At 39.7% G+C, this 16,546-nt stretch overlaps 1 protein-coding gene across 1 annotated transcript in view; it reads left to right on the top strand.

Annotated features, from left to right (window-relative positions):
* The window catches only part of VWA8 (von Willebrand factor A domain containing 8), a 355,373-nt gene that overhangs the window by 249,722 nt on the left and 89,105 nt on the right, over positions 1 to 16,546 (top strand). The window contains exons 35-37 of the mRNA XM_058670689.1: positions 755 to 950; positions 6,887 to 6,968; positions 11,279 to 11,483. Of these exons, the coding sequence (XP_058526672.1) occupies positions 755 to 950; positions 6,887 to 6,968; positions 11,279 to 11,483 (483 nt within the window). The remainder of the gene's footprint in view (positions 1 to 754; positions 951 to 6,886; positions 6,969 to 11,278; positions 11,484 to 16,546) is intronic.

Here is a 16,546-nt window from a genome sequence, read left to right as displayed (position 1 = left end):
GCCAACCTAGCTGGGATAGCAGAAAAATAAAGCTCAAGTCCAGAGTGCCTGCTGCGACATATGAGACCCAAATAACGCTCCTGGCTCCTGACTTGGGCCTGGTGAGTCCCAGCTGTTGTAGCCACTTAGGGAGATTATCTGAAGATGAACAATCCCTCTCTCTGCCTCTCTGTAACTCTGCTTTTCAAATAAATAAAATAAATTAAATAAATCTTAAAAAAGAAGAAATCACTTAAATAAATAAATTCCTAAAAGGTTGAAGTCTTCATTCTGAAAGCCAGAGCTAGCTTAAAACTTTCCAAAAAAACATAGGAAAACAAGTTTGGCTTTGGAAAGGATGCAACTTTAAAGGTTGTAAAGTAAAGCAAGGAAAAAAATAACACAAAATTCCAGAAGAGTGAACTCTGAAGAATAGAGAGAGATATGATGGGCAAGACATTCTTTGGGCTTCGAAAATGTTAATTTTATTCTATTTCTTAAATCAAATTATAGGTGCAGAAATGTTCTTTTTGTTAAAGATAAAAAAAAAGTAACTTGTATATTTCACGCATGACTAAAAGTTATTAATGAAGAAGCAAGATCTTGTACCAAATTCAAAAGAGTTAAATTTTTTTTTTAATTTTCTTGAAGACTTGTTAAAGGTTTAAATTTACCATTTCTATCTGCTTACAAATAAACGGCTGTGGTGTAAAAGTTGTAGTTAGGTAGGCATATGACACTTGAGTCCCTGAATCTTTCTGTTACTGTTTTTCAGTCACCTAGTGAAGTTTATTCTTGGAAGAGGCCATCATCTTTGCATAAACCAGGTGTGATTGACACAGCCTTCTATGGCAGAAAGAAGAAAAGTGGAAGTCCCAAACAGAGCAACTGTGTGACTCTTACAGATACAAATCAGGTAGTCAGGATCTTGCCCTCTGGAGATGTCCCTCTGGGAGATATCTACCCAAAAGGTAAGAAATGTACCAAGTCCCAATTTGCTAAGGTGGTTGAATGTCCTTTGCTTTTGGTAGAGGATATTTAGTTTATCATCATTGCATATTAATAAACATGGATCATGCTCACAGATCTAGAAGTCGATGAAGAGCCTGAAGCACATTCTACAAGTTCTCACCTTCACACAGTGTGGTTGAAGTCACTGTGTTCAAACTCATCCTCATTCTCATAACAATCTACAATAAGTTTCTAGAACATGTTTCAAAAACCCATTTGAAATGATGAAGATTTTAAGCTTAAAAATTATATCAAGCCTTTTTGCAAAGATTTATTTATGTTGTATTTGAAAGACAGATTTACAGGGAAAGGGAGAGACAGAGAAATCTCCCATCCAGGGTTTTAAATCCTGTATGGCCACAGTGCCTGCAGCTAAGCTAGTTTGAATCCAGGTGCCAGGAGCTTCTATCAGTTGTCTCTCCTTGGGTACAGGGGCCCAAAGACTTGAACGATCCTCTGCTTCTTTCCCAGGCCACAAACAGGGACCTGGATGGGAAGTGGAGTGGCCAGGACACAAACCAGTGTCTGTATGGGATGCTGACACTAGGGAGTGGAGGATTAGCCTGTCGAACCACAGCAGCAAGCCCAAGCCTGACTTTTGTTTTAAGTTTCTGAGACTTAAAGTCAGGTATTTATTCGGCTGACCAGCTAATTTATCAATGCTCTCAAAGTCAACTTCCATTTATTACTATGTAACATATCCAAATCTTCCCTGATTTCATCTCATCATTTTCATATACATTTCAAAATTTTATATAAATCTTCAAAACCTCATCATTATGATGTTACTGTGTAATGTACACATCAGAAAATGCTGAAAATGACCAAGGCACTGTACCAGTGGCCCAAAGAATTTGAATTTGCTATCAGCTCTTCTACTCTCAAGTCTGAGCTATTCTGAACCATACCGGCTTTCATCATAGTGGATAATTATAGGTCATTGCTTCTTCTTGGGTGTATCATTGAATTAGTAACATGCTATTCTATTTTTACTTTCAGTATAATCATATGGGCTTCACAAATATGCTAACTGTATTATAATAATCTATTACTTGGTTTGGAAAAATTTTGCTGTATGATAATATTTAAAATTAATTCCTTCCAAGTTAAAATCCACAGAAAAAAATCACCATTTCCTTAAAATGTTAATGGTAGAAGAAGCAGATTAATGCATGGACAATTGCAATATAGTGAAATAAGTGCTATGATAAGAATATTTGCAAGGTGAAACATTAATGCAAAAGATAAGTTTGCATTTTAGCTGGTGATTATGATTTGACTCTTAAAAATGAGTAAAAGTTAATCAACTAAAGGAAACTTCCCAAGAAAGGAGTCCCCAGGAAAGATTCAAGGGATTGGTAGAACACTCCAGGAAGTTCTATACAACCTTACTTATAGGAAGTTCTGAAACATAACTTGATGCTCTTTCATTGAGCAGAAAAAAAACCTCTTTGATACTTCTTCACTCTCAACATCCACATCAAATCCTTAATCAGTTACCATGCCCTTCTGATGTGACTTCACTAACATATTTTACATCTACCCACTTGTTCCCCATTCTATTGCCAGCTACCCATTCAAGGTACCACCATCTTAACACTGTTACCATAGATTCCTAAAAAAACACAAAAAAGTTATCTATCTCTTTTTTCTTCTCTTTGCTGTTCTCCACACGTCATACAGAGTGATATTAAGATAAACATTTGTTCTTATTAGAACCTAGACTGTGTATACAGTAAAATGTATCTCCTTTACTGCATAGTTCTGAAAGTTTGACAAACACACTTTTGAAAGCACTACCACACTTACTACAGAAGAGTTCCATTGCCCCAAAAAAGTCCCCCATGCATTTCTGTGGTAGCTCCCACCCCTATCCCAAACTAAAAATCAAAATGTTAAGTTTCTGTCCTCATAGGTTTATAACAAATTATATGATACTGTTTTTCTGAGCCTGACTTCTTAATACAGTGCATTTGAGAATTATTTATCTTGTATCTATCAGTACTGAATTCTTTTTTAGGTTCCGGGTGATAGTCTATCCTTGGGTGTAGAGTAGACTATATTTTGCTTATATCTTATTAAGGTGGTAAATATTCGGATTGTATCCAGCTTGTGGCAGTAATGAATATGGCCACTATGCACATCTGTGCACAGAGTTTTAAGTGAATCTAACATTGTGTTTTACTTAGGAATGGCATTTCTACATCACATGATAAAACTGACAAACTATTTTCCAAAGTGACAAATCCATCTTGCATTTCTGTTAGCAATGAGGGCGAGTTGTGTTTGCTCTGCATTCTTGCCAGTACTTTTTATCATCAGGTTTTCATATTTCTGGTAGTTGTATAATGCTATCTCATTGAAATTTTAATTCATATTTTCTGTAGCATCTGATGATATTGACAGTTTATTCACGTTTATCTCCTTTAGTGAACTGTCTACTCAGATGTTTGGCCATCTTAACTATATTATTCTCTTCAAGTGGTTTTTCTGTATCTTTTCTATGTTCTGATTGCATATCTGATATCAGTTACATTTCTCAACTGTTTTCTGTTATTTGATGAAGGAGAAATCTCCTGTGTTTTCTCCCAGAAGTCTTACAGTTTTAGTTTTTATACTGTGATTTAGGATCAGGTGGGGTTAATTTTCTACATGGTGTAAAGAGAACCACAGCATCCCAAGATGCTGGGAAGAGAGTTCTGGAAAGACTGACTGGAGGTCAGTCAAGGTGAGCGTGTCTTCATCCACACCAGCAGCTCTGCTTTCATAGGCTGCGACTGCTGCACCACCGCCATGTCTTCTCTTTTTTGTCAGTGAACACTTTGACTCCTTTCAATTTTATTGCAATTACAAGCAGGAGTCCTACGAATATTCTCATGTCTGTCTCCTTGACTATAATTGAGAATCAATAGTGGAGTGTATCTATGAGTGGAATTCCCCAAGTTGTTGTCCCATCAGCACAAAGGAGGTCACTGAAAAACAGCATGATGTGGACCTCCACAAAGGAAAGCCCCGCTGTTATGACAACACATATAGAAGCACATTCAACCAAGTGGTTAACTGTTGTACATCAAATCAGGCTGCCAAAAGGAGTGAACTTCTAAATATATTTCATCTTCACTCTGAAAATCATCTTGGTTGTGCTGCCTGACAGTTTTTTTTTTTAACACCCTCCTAACTAACCTTGGCACTGTGCATATAAACTGTCCCCACTGTACATGGGGACTATGTGATAAACACTGCAGCAGTGACTTCCCTTTAATGGTTAGTGAACTAATCCCTAAATATAGTTTATACCTATCTTTGAAATCCACCTGGATTGTAAATGTAATGGAAATTTACTGAGCCTCATCCTTTCTACTGTGTTGAAACATTTAAAATGGATGGGCGAGGACTTGGCTAAGTTTGGAGGAAAACCTGGCCACGCTCTTCACTTCCTTAACTCGATCATGCATTCTATACAGGGATAACCATAACGTCTTTTTTGTAAATATGCCCGTCTTCTGGCCAATCAGTAAGCATCAACTTTGATTATTTTAAGTGCTTGCCACTACTACCACCATCTTTTATACTTCTCCAAAGTGTTTTGAAGCCACAAGTTCCTTTTTCTGATACCTGTAAATGTTTCGTAATACAAGGAGTAAAAGTAGTCTTTCTCCTTCTTGAAATAGTAGGCAGTTTTCATTATAGTTTTCCCACCCTCTTTATGTCATGAAATTACTTTCTACAATGAAAAGAAAAAAAGATGTAGGAAACCATACCTTTAAATCAGTTGGCTTGCATTACTTTTATAAGCCGAATAGTGCTAATGGCAGTAGCTCAACTTAATACAACTTTTTAAAGAAAATCCTCTAAATGTCAAGCCAAAATATGAGTAAGTTGGTTAGCTGGGCAGCTTTAGTCATCCCGGCTTCTTAAATAACAGGTCACTTTTGGCAAAGAATCCTGGTCCATAAATAAGTCAACTTACTGCACCTAGGTTCCAGCAACAGGAATTGTCAAATAATAATAGGAAGAAGAGAAGAATACATGATGTAAAACTTTTTCCAAGACTGAGCTTATATCCCAAGCAGCATTTTCAATGCAGATGGTCCGTGACATTCAGTTTATACAGATAGCCGTCTGGGGAGACAGCCAATCCATTTGCCTGATCAGATTGCATTATTCCTAATACCGTCCTGTTTCTGGACATTACCCTCCTTTCTCCTGGGTCCTTGGTGCCCTGGTACTCACCCCTTGCCTAACTCAGCAGCTCATACCTGGCCCCAGGACTATGACTCCCAAAGGTTCATGGCGATTTCAAAATGCTTTAAAGAAAGAATGAAGAAACTTTTCGCTTTCTGCCAAGGACTTCTCAAAGGCAAGGTCCGCCTCTCTTTGCTTTCTCTGTCTCCAGCACTTTGTAGATGTCTGGTGCCAGATAAGTTTGAACACATTTTCTAAATAGAAAAAAGATGTGTCAAGTTTTGCAGATAAACTGGAAAATTCCTACTACAAACATGAAATTAAAAATGCCTATGTTTCTTATTTCCTTGTAAATGCATTTAATAAGTTAAGTGTGGATATCCTTCAGATCTCATTCTAAGCAAAAGCTGGAATAAAAGAAGATAGAGTGGCATACAAGCTACGTGTAGAGAAAATCTCTTTTCACAGAGACACTTAAGATACAAAATTTTGTCAGATTTTCCCAAGACATGACTCAGATAGGAGTTGTGTAGAGTTGCAGAAGACCTGAGTTTGAAGGCCATGGCTGCTCAGTCGCCTCGGCTTCCGGTCCCGCCAACAGGACCCATTGTCAGTGCTGGGAGCACTCTGTGGAGACCGAGGAGAGCAGCTCACACACAGCAATGGCAGCTGCTGACTTAGAGGGCCACAGTTGTATTCAGTGCTGTGCGCGGGAAGTCAGTGAAATTTGCTAGCAAATCAATGCCAGAATGAAGCCGGATGCTCTGGTTCCCTCCTCTGTCAACCTCCTTCCCCCGACTTTTCATATTCCCTGTGATCCAGGGTCCTCACGGCACTGCCCTAGCACACCTTACTTCTCTCATCCTGCAGGGCCCTATGAACGATAAATACAATAAGCTGAGTGGCTACTAGTTAAATATTTTGGATTTGTAATTCCACCCACTCCTCAAAGTAATGGTTAGATGTTCGAGTGCCACTGGTATTCCCATTTTACAAATGCGGAACACAGGCTTCAGAGAGACAAGCAACTTCACTAATAGATTCCTCCTAGGAAGTATGATACCCATGTCTCCCTACCAGGTCTTCATGGTCAATTACATAGTGAGTGCTGACTGCCACATGACACTACTTATTGCCAAGCACGATTATGACAACCTAGGAAGGAAAAATGGAAGTCACATGATGAAGTGTTTTCAACTAGATTACAGGTCTTGAAATATTGGCCTATCTTGGGAATCTATCAAAGATAATGGAAAGAAGGAAACTCTGAAATATATCTCAACAATAAGATACTGGGCCTTGTACCATTGTCTTATGCTTATAGTGCCATGATACACTTAAATTACAAAGTGTTGGATTTGTGGCTATTGTTGAAGGACTATACTATTGTAATAATATGGGGGAAAACTGTTGGGGCAGGGATAGTAGGGGAGAATTCCTGTGCCATGAAAATGTCGTGGAAAAAAGAAAGACAATGGAGAGAAGCTGGGTTATTTCTGACGGGAGATGATCACAGGTGGTCATGCTTCTCTTTGGCAGAGTCTGGTCATGAGGACCAGGCTTACCCTGTACCTCGTGAAGTGGGTCTCAGTTCAAGCCTAAGCTGCGGATAACTTTATTACTCTCTGAGCAGCATTCAAGCATTCTTGTGGTTGCATTTTGGTATCATGCAGCAACTTAATATGTGGATCATTTCATGACTTATGTGCAGATGTTACCCCTCCACAAACAGCTGGTTATATAGAAGTCACTGATCTTCAATCAAAGAAGCTTCGATATATCCCCATTCCCAGGTAATCCATTTCACCTTTGTTCTTGGTTGGGTGTATTATAAAAAGTGAATGAATTCTTAATAAGCACTCTGAACAAATGTGTGCTTTTTGCTTTCTTAAATAGCAGGCTCTTCCCCTCCCCCCCCCCATTACAGTTGGTTTATATCTTGCCATTCTTCCTCATGCTTCTCAGACATTTTTATATTCATTTTGGAAAAATGTTATATAGGTATTAGTCTAGCAACTTTCAACCCTGCATTTTCTTTTGTTTGATCTGTTCTAATGATAGTTTTTTCTGTGTCCTGAAATAGCATTCTTAGTATTGCAGAAATTTTACAGTTATTAGCTTTATATCATAGTGTTCTGAAGTAAACATGTTCAAAATGTCAGGGGAATTTAAGTAGCATTTATTTAATACTGTTTTTAAATATGTTACTGTACATCTCCAGACATGACCGTTGAACAGTAGCCAAAGGCTTCCAAGGATGTAGGATGGAGCTCATTACCATGCCCTGTTTTATTCTCACCACAGTGGAAGCTAGCTTTAGGACACAAAAGCAAAAACAATAGTGCTCGGTCTGTACCCTGGAGAGCACAGGTGTCCCCTCTCTTGGGGCGCATCCCTTTCTGGATACTTTCAGGTCTTGTCTGCCTCTCTTGAGTATGATCTAATGTTTGCCTTGATCTACTTGGGCTGAGTTTTTCCTTTTTCCTTTCTTTGCCCATTGTGGCCAGAGCCTCTTTCCCCCTTTCTACTGGGATCTAGACTAAGATCGTATCCCCGCTTCCCATCTGCTCCTTCACATGGGAGTGAGCCCTTGCAACACAGTGAGGAGGGCCTTGCCTGAAATCTCAAAGGAGCCTGGAGAGTCTTCCAGGGTCAGTGAAAGGCCAAGGACATGGAAACCTGTCAGTTACCCAAAGCCTCACTCAGCTACATGCTTCCCCTCCACCCTCAGCATGACAGTATGAAAACACTCAGAAAAACAGCTTAATTTCTTAGGAACTATTAATCATATTCATAAAGTACAAAAAAAATAAAATTCAAAGAAATGATTTATTTGTGCCAACATATGGAGGTATGACTTCTTGGAATCATCTTAATGTGTTAGTTTAAGGATATGTGGCATTTAGTCATTTGAGGAAATTCTTTGTTCAATCTTTACTACATACATTAAAATACACTGTTCAAGTAATGGAAACAGAGAATATGCTTGACAATTTCACCCACTATTTCTCTTTACTCCTCCCTCACTAAGCCCAGTGTTCTCTTTTAACTCTGTGTGGCCCACGTGCTGTCCCTGATGTGGAAGAACATGTGCCGGATCAGGTGGGTGGCTGGCCACATGCCAGTAGGTCTCCACAATTCACCTCTTAAGACCTGCCCTGTCCAGTGCAAATGTAACACAAGCCACATATGTAATTTTATAGTTCCCAGTGGCCACATTAAAAAGGTGGAAGGAGCAGGTGAAATTAATTTTAACAATATAATTTACCCCAGTGTATCCACAGTGTTGTCATTTTGACATGCATTCTAAATGAAGTTTGTAGTTAGTCTATGTTGCCTTTTCCCTTTAAGGCTGCGAAGTCCAGTGTGTGCTTTATACTCACAGCACATCTCCGTTTGCCGCATTTCAGGCCCCACTGGTGTGGAGTCTGTTTCACTGCATCCTGAGTCTCTCTTGAGATTATCTGTTGCTATTTTTGGCATATATATTTCTTTGCATATTCCAAGGGAACAACCCGTCTGGGCTTCAGTTTTTCTGCCAGTTGCTTAAATTTAGCATTCTGTTACATGTCAGGAATTTTCCATTTGGTAACTAACAGCAAATACTATAAAATATAATAAACTTGCATGTAACTGCAGGAGCCAAATAAATACACTGCCATTTCCCCTCACCTATTGCCTGGACTACAAATGCTGTCTGCATTTATAGATCTATACTATTTAGCTCTCACGAGTGCTGTATAGAAATCTAGACTCCACTGTAATGGTATTCTGTAAAACTCTGCAGTTATGTATAAGGGGAATGTGCATTAGAAAAAAATAAATGCAATTCTAGACTTGAGGTGCACCTATAAGTGTAAATAGCAATTTCTTCAGTAACTTTTTAAAAATGTAGTTTCAAAATTTAAGAAATTGCCTCTTTAAATTGAATTTTTTTTCCTGATGGAGAGTTTATAGGGACAACCAGTAGATACAGAAACCAATAGATACAGTGCTCCTAGAACCATACAGTTTCAGTTTTCTTATCAGAAATTCAACCATAGTTTCACATGGATAAATTCCATTTTTTCTTAAATAGCTCTTTACTTCCCCATCTGTAACTATTAAATTTTTTTAAAAAGAGACTGTTTTATGAGGGAGTACTATGACATAAGCCCTTTCTGATTTGAAGTTTACCCTTCAGGAGGCCTCTAAAGTAGTTTTGAAATACATGGTCTCATCTTACTGTTCTCTTCCTCATATTGTCAACAGTATGTGAAAGATATAATTCAAGAACTATATAAATTCCATGTTATAGATTCATGTGACTTTCTGACTCAGCAAGGCAAAACGTCAAATAAGGATGTAGTTGAAATGTATGGACAAGACATCAGTTTTAGCACTAGGTTGAGACTCTCAAGCAATGAACATGCGACTACACATGGCTATGGGAAATAGGATTTCTTTCTTCCTCACAGCCACAAGCCAACATCACCTAGGGCCCCTATATATAGAAAAACATAAAGAATCCCTAAATGATCATGAAATTTTGTTCCTTGAAGATAGATCTGTTTGTGTCCCTTTTTTTTTAAGATTGATTTATTTATGGGCCCGGTACAATGGCCTAATGACTAAGTCCTTGCCTTGTAAGCTCCAGGATCCCATATAGGCTGCAGTTCATGTCCCAGCTGCTCCGTTTCCCATCCAGTTCCTTGCTTGTGGCCTGGGAAATCAGTCGAGGACGGCCCAAAGCCTTGAGACTCTGTACCACATGGGAGACTAGAAGAAGCTCCTGGCTCCTGGCTCCTGGCTTCAGATCATTTCAGCCCTGGTCTTGGCAGCATTTGAGGAATGAACCAGCAGACAGAGGATCTTTCTCTCTTTAAAAAAAAAAAAAAAGATTATTTATTTATTTATTTGAAAGACACGTATCAGGAGAGAGCGAGAGAGGGAGAGGCTGAGGAAGAAAGAGATATCTTCCCTCTTCTGGTTCACTCCCCAAATGGCCACAATCGCTAGAGGTGGGCCAATCCAAAGCCTGCAGCCAGGAGCCTCTTCCGGTTCTTGCACATAGGGGTGCAGGGTCCCAAAGCTTTGCGCCATCCTCCACTGCTTTCCCAGGCCACAGACAGGAAGCTGGATTGAAAGTGGAGCAGCCGGCACTCAGACTGTCACCCATATGGGATGCTGGCACTTGGAGGTGGCAACTTTACTCACTAGGCCAAGGTGCCAGCCTTGGTGTCTTATCTTTTTAATGTACTTTGAATTCGATTTCTGAGTCAGCTACTGTAACAGAATAGTAGAATAGAATGAGTGCTTTAAATGACAAGCATGTCTTCCTCAGTGTCTAGAGTCTAGGAAAGTCAAGATCATGATCCCAGCCAATCAATTTGCTAATGAGAGCTCTGTTGCGGAGGCTGCCTTCTTGCTTTATTCTAGCGTAAGGGAAGGTGGAGGATGCACGAGGCCTCTGATCTCTTCCAGTAAATATTCTAATCCACCATGGGAGCTGTACCCTCTTGTCCTATTGAAACCTAATTACCTCTCAGAGGTTCCACTGCTTAATACCAGCACAGTGGGAGTTACAGTTCTAGCATGTGACTGGAGAGGGATAGAAATGTTCAGTGCATTACAAATTATAGCTAACAGTGAGCCTAAATTAACTGAAACTAATTTTATTGCCTGGACTACTAATAAGTTACATACTGTAATAAAAAAAATCTGTGTTGGAATCAATGCTGGGTCATGGTGGCTTAAGGTCCTGAGGCCCCTATATGGCAGACCTGGAAGAAGCCCCTGATTCCTGGCTTTGATCTGACCCCACCTTGGCCCTTGTGACCATTTTGGGAGTCAATCAGTAGATGGAAATAGATAAAATAAATTGTTAGAAATGATTGTTTAAATCTGCCTCTCTTTTATTTTCCTTATTGTGCTACCCCGTGTTTGTATACACCAGGATGTCTCACTTTTGCTCGTGACAATGTCCTCATAATCTTCCCATGTTGTGAGATGCACAGGAGGAGGAGGGCTGTAACCATACTTTTCTTCAGGAAAGAATGTTGCACCTGTAAAGTGTCAATCATTCCACTTGATTTTTGTTCCTCGTTTTGGATTCCTTTATCAGATCAGAGTCTCTTTCACCATATACCTCCTGGCTGTCTACCATTTCGGACACAGATGCCCTCTTGGCTGAGTGGGACAGAAGCGGCGTTGTCACTGTTGACATGGGAGGGCATGTCAGACTTTGGGAAACTGGACTTGAACGTCTACAGCGCTCCCTCATGGAATGGAGAAACATGATTGGACAAGAAGGTGACAGGCATATACAGGTACCACTTACATTGACATTCCTTCTTGGGGGTTCGCTCCCAACTAGTAATTGAGCTACAAATGCTACAATCAGAACAGCAACCTAACTAGCTTAAATTCTTTTTAGAGTCAGAAATAGAAAAATCTTTCCATGCTGGAAATTTCCGTGCTGGAAATAGGAGAACACCCCGCAAAGTGAAAGGAAACCCCCAAATTCCAGAAACGACTTGGTCAGCACCTTATCTTAGAGAATAAGGGAGGCTGTAGCTGCAGACACACTAAAGCATGGAATGGAAAAGATTCTTTTGCAGTTTAGTTGTTTGTTTATTTTCCTCTTCCGAGCAGAATGCTCATGTTTGCATTTCACGGTTCTCCAGAAGAAAGGTAGGTTGCTGCCAGCTGTGCGCTGTGCAGAGAGCCAATTAGCAAGACAAATGTCCACAGACCATTCCATCAATACTGCATTAATGACTGCTATTTTGAGGGATTGTTTTTGTGATTTTTCCATAAAAAATATACAAGTGAGTGAATAACATACTTATTTTAGATCCTTAAATGCTTTTGGGAGCATTTTAAAAATCTCAACTACAGTAAGCAGGCCACCTCATATCGTACTGCGGGGCGTAAATATATTAATTTAAATAAGTTGAAGCAAAGGTATTGCTCTAAACTAAACATGTCAGTAAGTGCAGTGGATCTGTTATGACAACAGACAGGCCATCAATAAACATGCAGTATTTGCTAGTTACTTGTTTGTATTTCTTTTAATAATCTAAATATTAATTTCTTCTCTCTGAATTAATTCTCTTTTCCCCTACTTTTATTATTCCCTGATAGTAAATTTCTTGTATGTTATTTCAGTTTCTCATATGTCACAGAAATCAACAGTTTTATATTTCCTATGACCAAGATTTCTGGCCTAATTTTTTTTTTCTCAATCGATCTTTAAAAGGGATTTCTACTCATGATTTTAATAGTAGCTCTTAATGGCTACAAGGATTGACCCTAATTGTATATTAACCAGGTAGCTCGTCTCTTCCCAGGGGCATTTTGGAATATATTGTGAATCTTTGAAATCCTAGCTCCTAGCCAAGTGATCAGTATACAGTTGCCAATGTGTTTGTGCTCATGCATATAACTGCAGATAACTGATAACAAATGGATTCCTCTCTTAAATAGTCATACATTATCCCCTTGATTGATCTAGAATGTCAGCATTTTTCAATGAATATAAGCTTATTAAATTAGAAATGAACAGTTATACTGACCATTCAAAAAAATGCATTCAGATATACTGTATGGTGCAGTATTAACTTCCTTCAACCAGACCTGGTCCAGGAAGAGTATAACTTTGGGTCTCCATTTCAAAATTCAGCTACAATAGAAAAAGACTTTTGGTGATAGAATTCAGAATCAAATGATAGTTTCCTTTGGAAGATTACAGTAGGTGTTGTCTTGCATTCTCCTTCTGTCTCCAAGATTCCTTGATCCGTTGTACTTACTACTGAAAATTCATACTTCTGATTCATACATATAATGAGCCACAAAGAGTGAGCATGAATTTTTCCATGTTTCTCCAATTCTTGCTCACAGTTGAAATCACAAAGTAGCATTATTAATTGTTCTTGTATAAACAATCTCATTATTATTTACTCTTTATGGATAGCTGCCACAACTAAGTCTAAATTGGAATCATTCTAAGACAATAACAGGCAAATACTTCTCTTTATAGTTTCCTTCTTGTTCTGTTTTTTCAAGGTATTCCTTATTTGTAGGCCCTTTATTCTGTGTAGATCTGCTCCTGGTTTTGGAGCTTGGAAAATGCCTTTAATGGAAATACTGAGGAAAGAGGTTCTTGGTACCCTTCTCACTTTTGCTGGCTCCAACAGCATCTCTTATCAGTGGCAGAGTAACCTGATCGCCACCTAGTGGCCAAATTGACTTAATTTTTGCCTCCTGAAAAGTAAAAAACCTGCCATGCGCTGCAGTAGCTTTGAGTCAGCCACAGTCACTCAGCGCAGATGGCCTGCACGTTCCTATCTTGTGTGGTTCCCTGTGGGCAGGAGCCACTCCGTCAGGTCAGCGGGAAAGCCTGGACAGCTGCCTCCCACATAAGGACAACCCCTTCTATCCCCAGATTCCACGGCGTGGTAGCAAGTATTTAGATAAACCACTTAGTGGCACACTTGATCACTACTTTTATGTCTCAGCTACAGTTTAGTCTTCTGGGGTTATGGGCTGTAAAGCCATTCCAAGGTCGTGAATTTTGAAGCCATTGTTGATTTGAAATGTTGTTTTTGTTTCATGCATTTCTTGGTGTTTGTGTTTCATGAGAACAGCTTACGAGAGAATTTATTGAGCTGTGTGTATGAAATGTGTGCATGAGTTGGACAGGCCTTGACAGGGACATATTCTTCCTGTGGTAAACAACTCTTACCAACTACCTATAAACAACTATAACAACTTCAACCGTGGCTCATAGAGCTCATTATTTACAGTCCATATTTATTACTTTTTTGCTTTTCTAAATTGTGTTTATTTGAAAAGCAGTGTTACAGAGGGAGGAGGAGTAATAGAAATGTTTTTTAAGACTCATTTATTTATTTTTTTCAAAGTCAGATATACAGAGAAGAGGAGAGACAGAGAAGATCTTCTGTCCACTGATTCACTCCCCAAGTGGCCACAATGGCTGGAGCTGAGCTGATCCAAAGCCAAGAGCCAGAAACTTCTTCTGGGCCTCCCAAGCAGGTGCAGGGTTCCCATCCTGGGCTGTCCACCAGTGGATGGAAGATCTTTCCCTCTGTCTCTTCTTTTCTCTGTAAATCTGCTTTTCCAATAAAAGTAAATCTTTAAAAAAACCAAAAGTATTACTTTGTAATTACAGCAAACAAACTGGAAAGTAAATACTGCAGGTATGACTGGCTCTCCTTTTAGGCCTTTGAGTAATATCTCCTTCACAATGTGCTATTAAAAAAAAAATGGGACTGTAACTTGCCCGTCCTTTCAGTTCAAACAATGTTTGGTACACAGCAGGCTCACCGTCCGTATTTGTAGTTGGGAGAAAGTAGTCGAGAGAGAAATACATACATGGAAAGATAACCACTTATGTTTCTGTTCATCCTCCCCCCAATCACTTAAAACAATTAATTAACGTGAAACAGTGTGAGAGAGAGAAACAGTGAAAGGGAGAGAGCACCATCTTCCACTGCTTTCCCCAGGCTGTTAGCAGGGAGCTGGTTCCAAAATGAAGCAGCCAGCACTGGAACCGGTGCCTGTGTGGGATGCAGTGTCACAGGAAGCTGCTTCACGTGCTGCTCCCCGAGTCTCCCTTTCAAAAAGCAGCTCTAGCCCTAAGCATAAATGTGCTGTAATTTGATGTACTTAGTTAACTAAATTATCCCATTATTTTAGCCAGTATTCCAGTGATTTGGATTTTTGAAGATCTCAGTAGTAGGATATTAAGGCCTATTTTTAGCTTTGGAAGCCACTAGATAATTTCATTGATTTTCTATTAGTAAATTTAATCTTTACATTTGCAGGCTACATTCTCTGCAGATAACTCTCTGTGAATGCGCAATATTTTCTCTTTTAAACAAACATGATCCACTCATACTTCATTGTTTGCTTTGGCCAGTAACTTTGAAAATGCATAGCAGTTTGATTCAGGAGTCTGTCCTATAGATTGTTACACTGTTGAAAGTCTTTCCTGGCCCAGAAAGGCAATGCCTTTCTTTAACATGCATAGTTTCCTCCCTTACCTCTCAGGGATATGTCAGCAGAGCTGGCTTGCAGCCAGGGGCTTGCTGTTTGCCTGTATGATAACACATGGGCAGTGCCTCAAATGGTTTTTCCATTGTTTATTCCTGTGAGAGAAATCCCAGGTGTGGACATTCATCTTGAAGCTGTCAGGTTTTCAGGAGGATCTCCTAGAGACTGTGATGCTGAGAAACCAGCTCATGGGGAGATGAAGCTAATGATGTCGCCCATTTCCGTGGTATAAATATTCCCTCCAAAGCTCATATCAAGCTACCAAAGATTACCAGTCCTCTCACAAATGTACAGTTCTGTCTCATAGTTTGGCTCCTGGGTGCCAGTGGCTTAATTATGCTTTAAGTCCTCAGGGAAAATGATGATAGTGGCCCGAGAGGGCAAAGATTGGCAAAAGTCTCTTGAACCAGCATTTTGGTTTGAGCAAAGAATTGGAGAAAAGTATGCCTCAGATAGGATAATGTTTGTGGATTCATCAGGACGGGGCTTCTTTCTTGCATTTCTCACATTTCACTGAGGAACTACCAGTTGTTGTTGTTTAAGATTTATTTGTTCATTTGAAAATCAGAATTAAAGAAAAAGAAAGAGACAGAGAGTGAACAAGATCTTCTGTCCACTGGCTCATCCCCCAGATAGCCTCAGTGGCCAGGACCGGGCCAGACCAAAGTTAGGAGCTTCATCCAGGTCTCCCACATGGGTCCTAAGGTCTCAAGAACTTGGACCATCTTCTGCTGCTTTCTCAGACATATCAGCAGAGAGCTGGATCAAAAGTGAAGCATCCAGGACATGAACTGGTAACTCATAGGCAGCCGCTTTATCCGTTTTCCCATAACTGACTCCTGCCAATGGATTTGTGTGTTTCTCCATAGATACTCCTTCCATTGGATCACAACCTTATCAATAAATGCTAAACACAACTAAATGTAATTCAACACTTACTTCTCTAAGAAAAATCAGTTAGCAAGTTTAAAATTTTCCATGGGACCCAGCACAATAGTCTAGTGGCTAAATCCTCACCTTGTATCTGCTGGGATCCCATATGGATGCCAGTTCATGTCCTGGCTGCTCCACTTCCCATCCAGCTCCCTGCTTGTGGCCTGGGAAGGCAGTAGAACACGGCCCAAGGCCTTGGTACCCTGTACCTGTGTAGGAGAGCTAGAAGAACCTCCAGGCTCCTGGCTTTGGATTGGCTCAGTTCTAGGCATTGTGGCCATTTGGGGAGTAAACCAGCAGACAGATGATCTTTGTGTGTCTTTTTCTCCCTTTTTATCTGCCTTTCCAAATAAATAAAGAAAGAAATAGTTTTCTGGAGACT

The sequence above is a fragment of the Ochotona princeps genome, chromosome 12 (assembly GCF_030435755.1).
Source record: "Ochotona princeps isolate mOchPri1 chromosome 12, mOchPri1.hap1, whole genome shotgun sequence".
Lineage (NCBI taxonomy): Eukaryota > Metazoa > Chordata > Mammalia > Lagomorpha > Ochotonidae > Ochotona > Ochotona princeps.
This window is presented reverse-complemented; position numbering and strand designations above follow the sequence as displayed.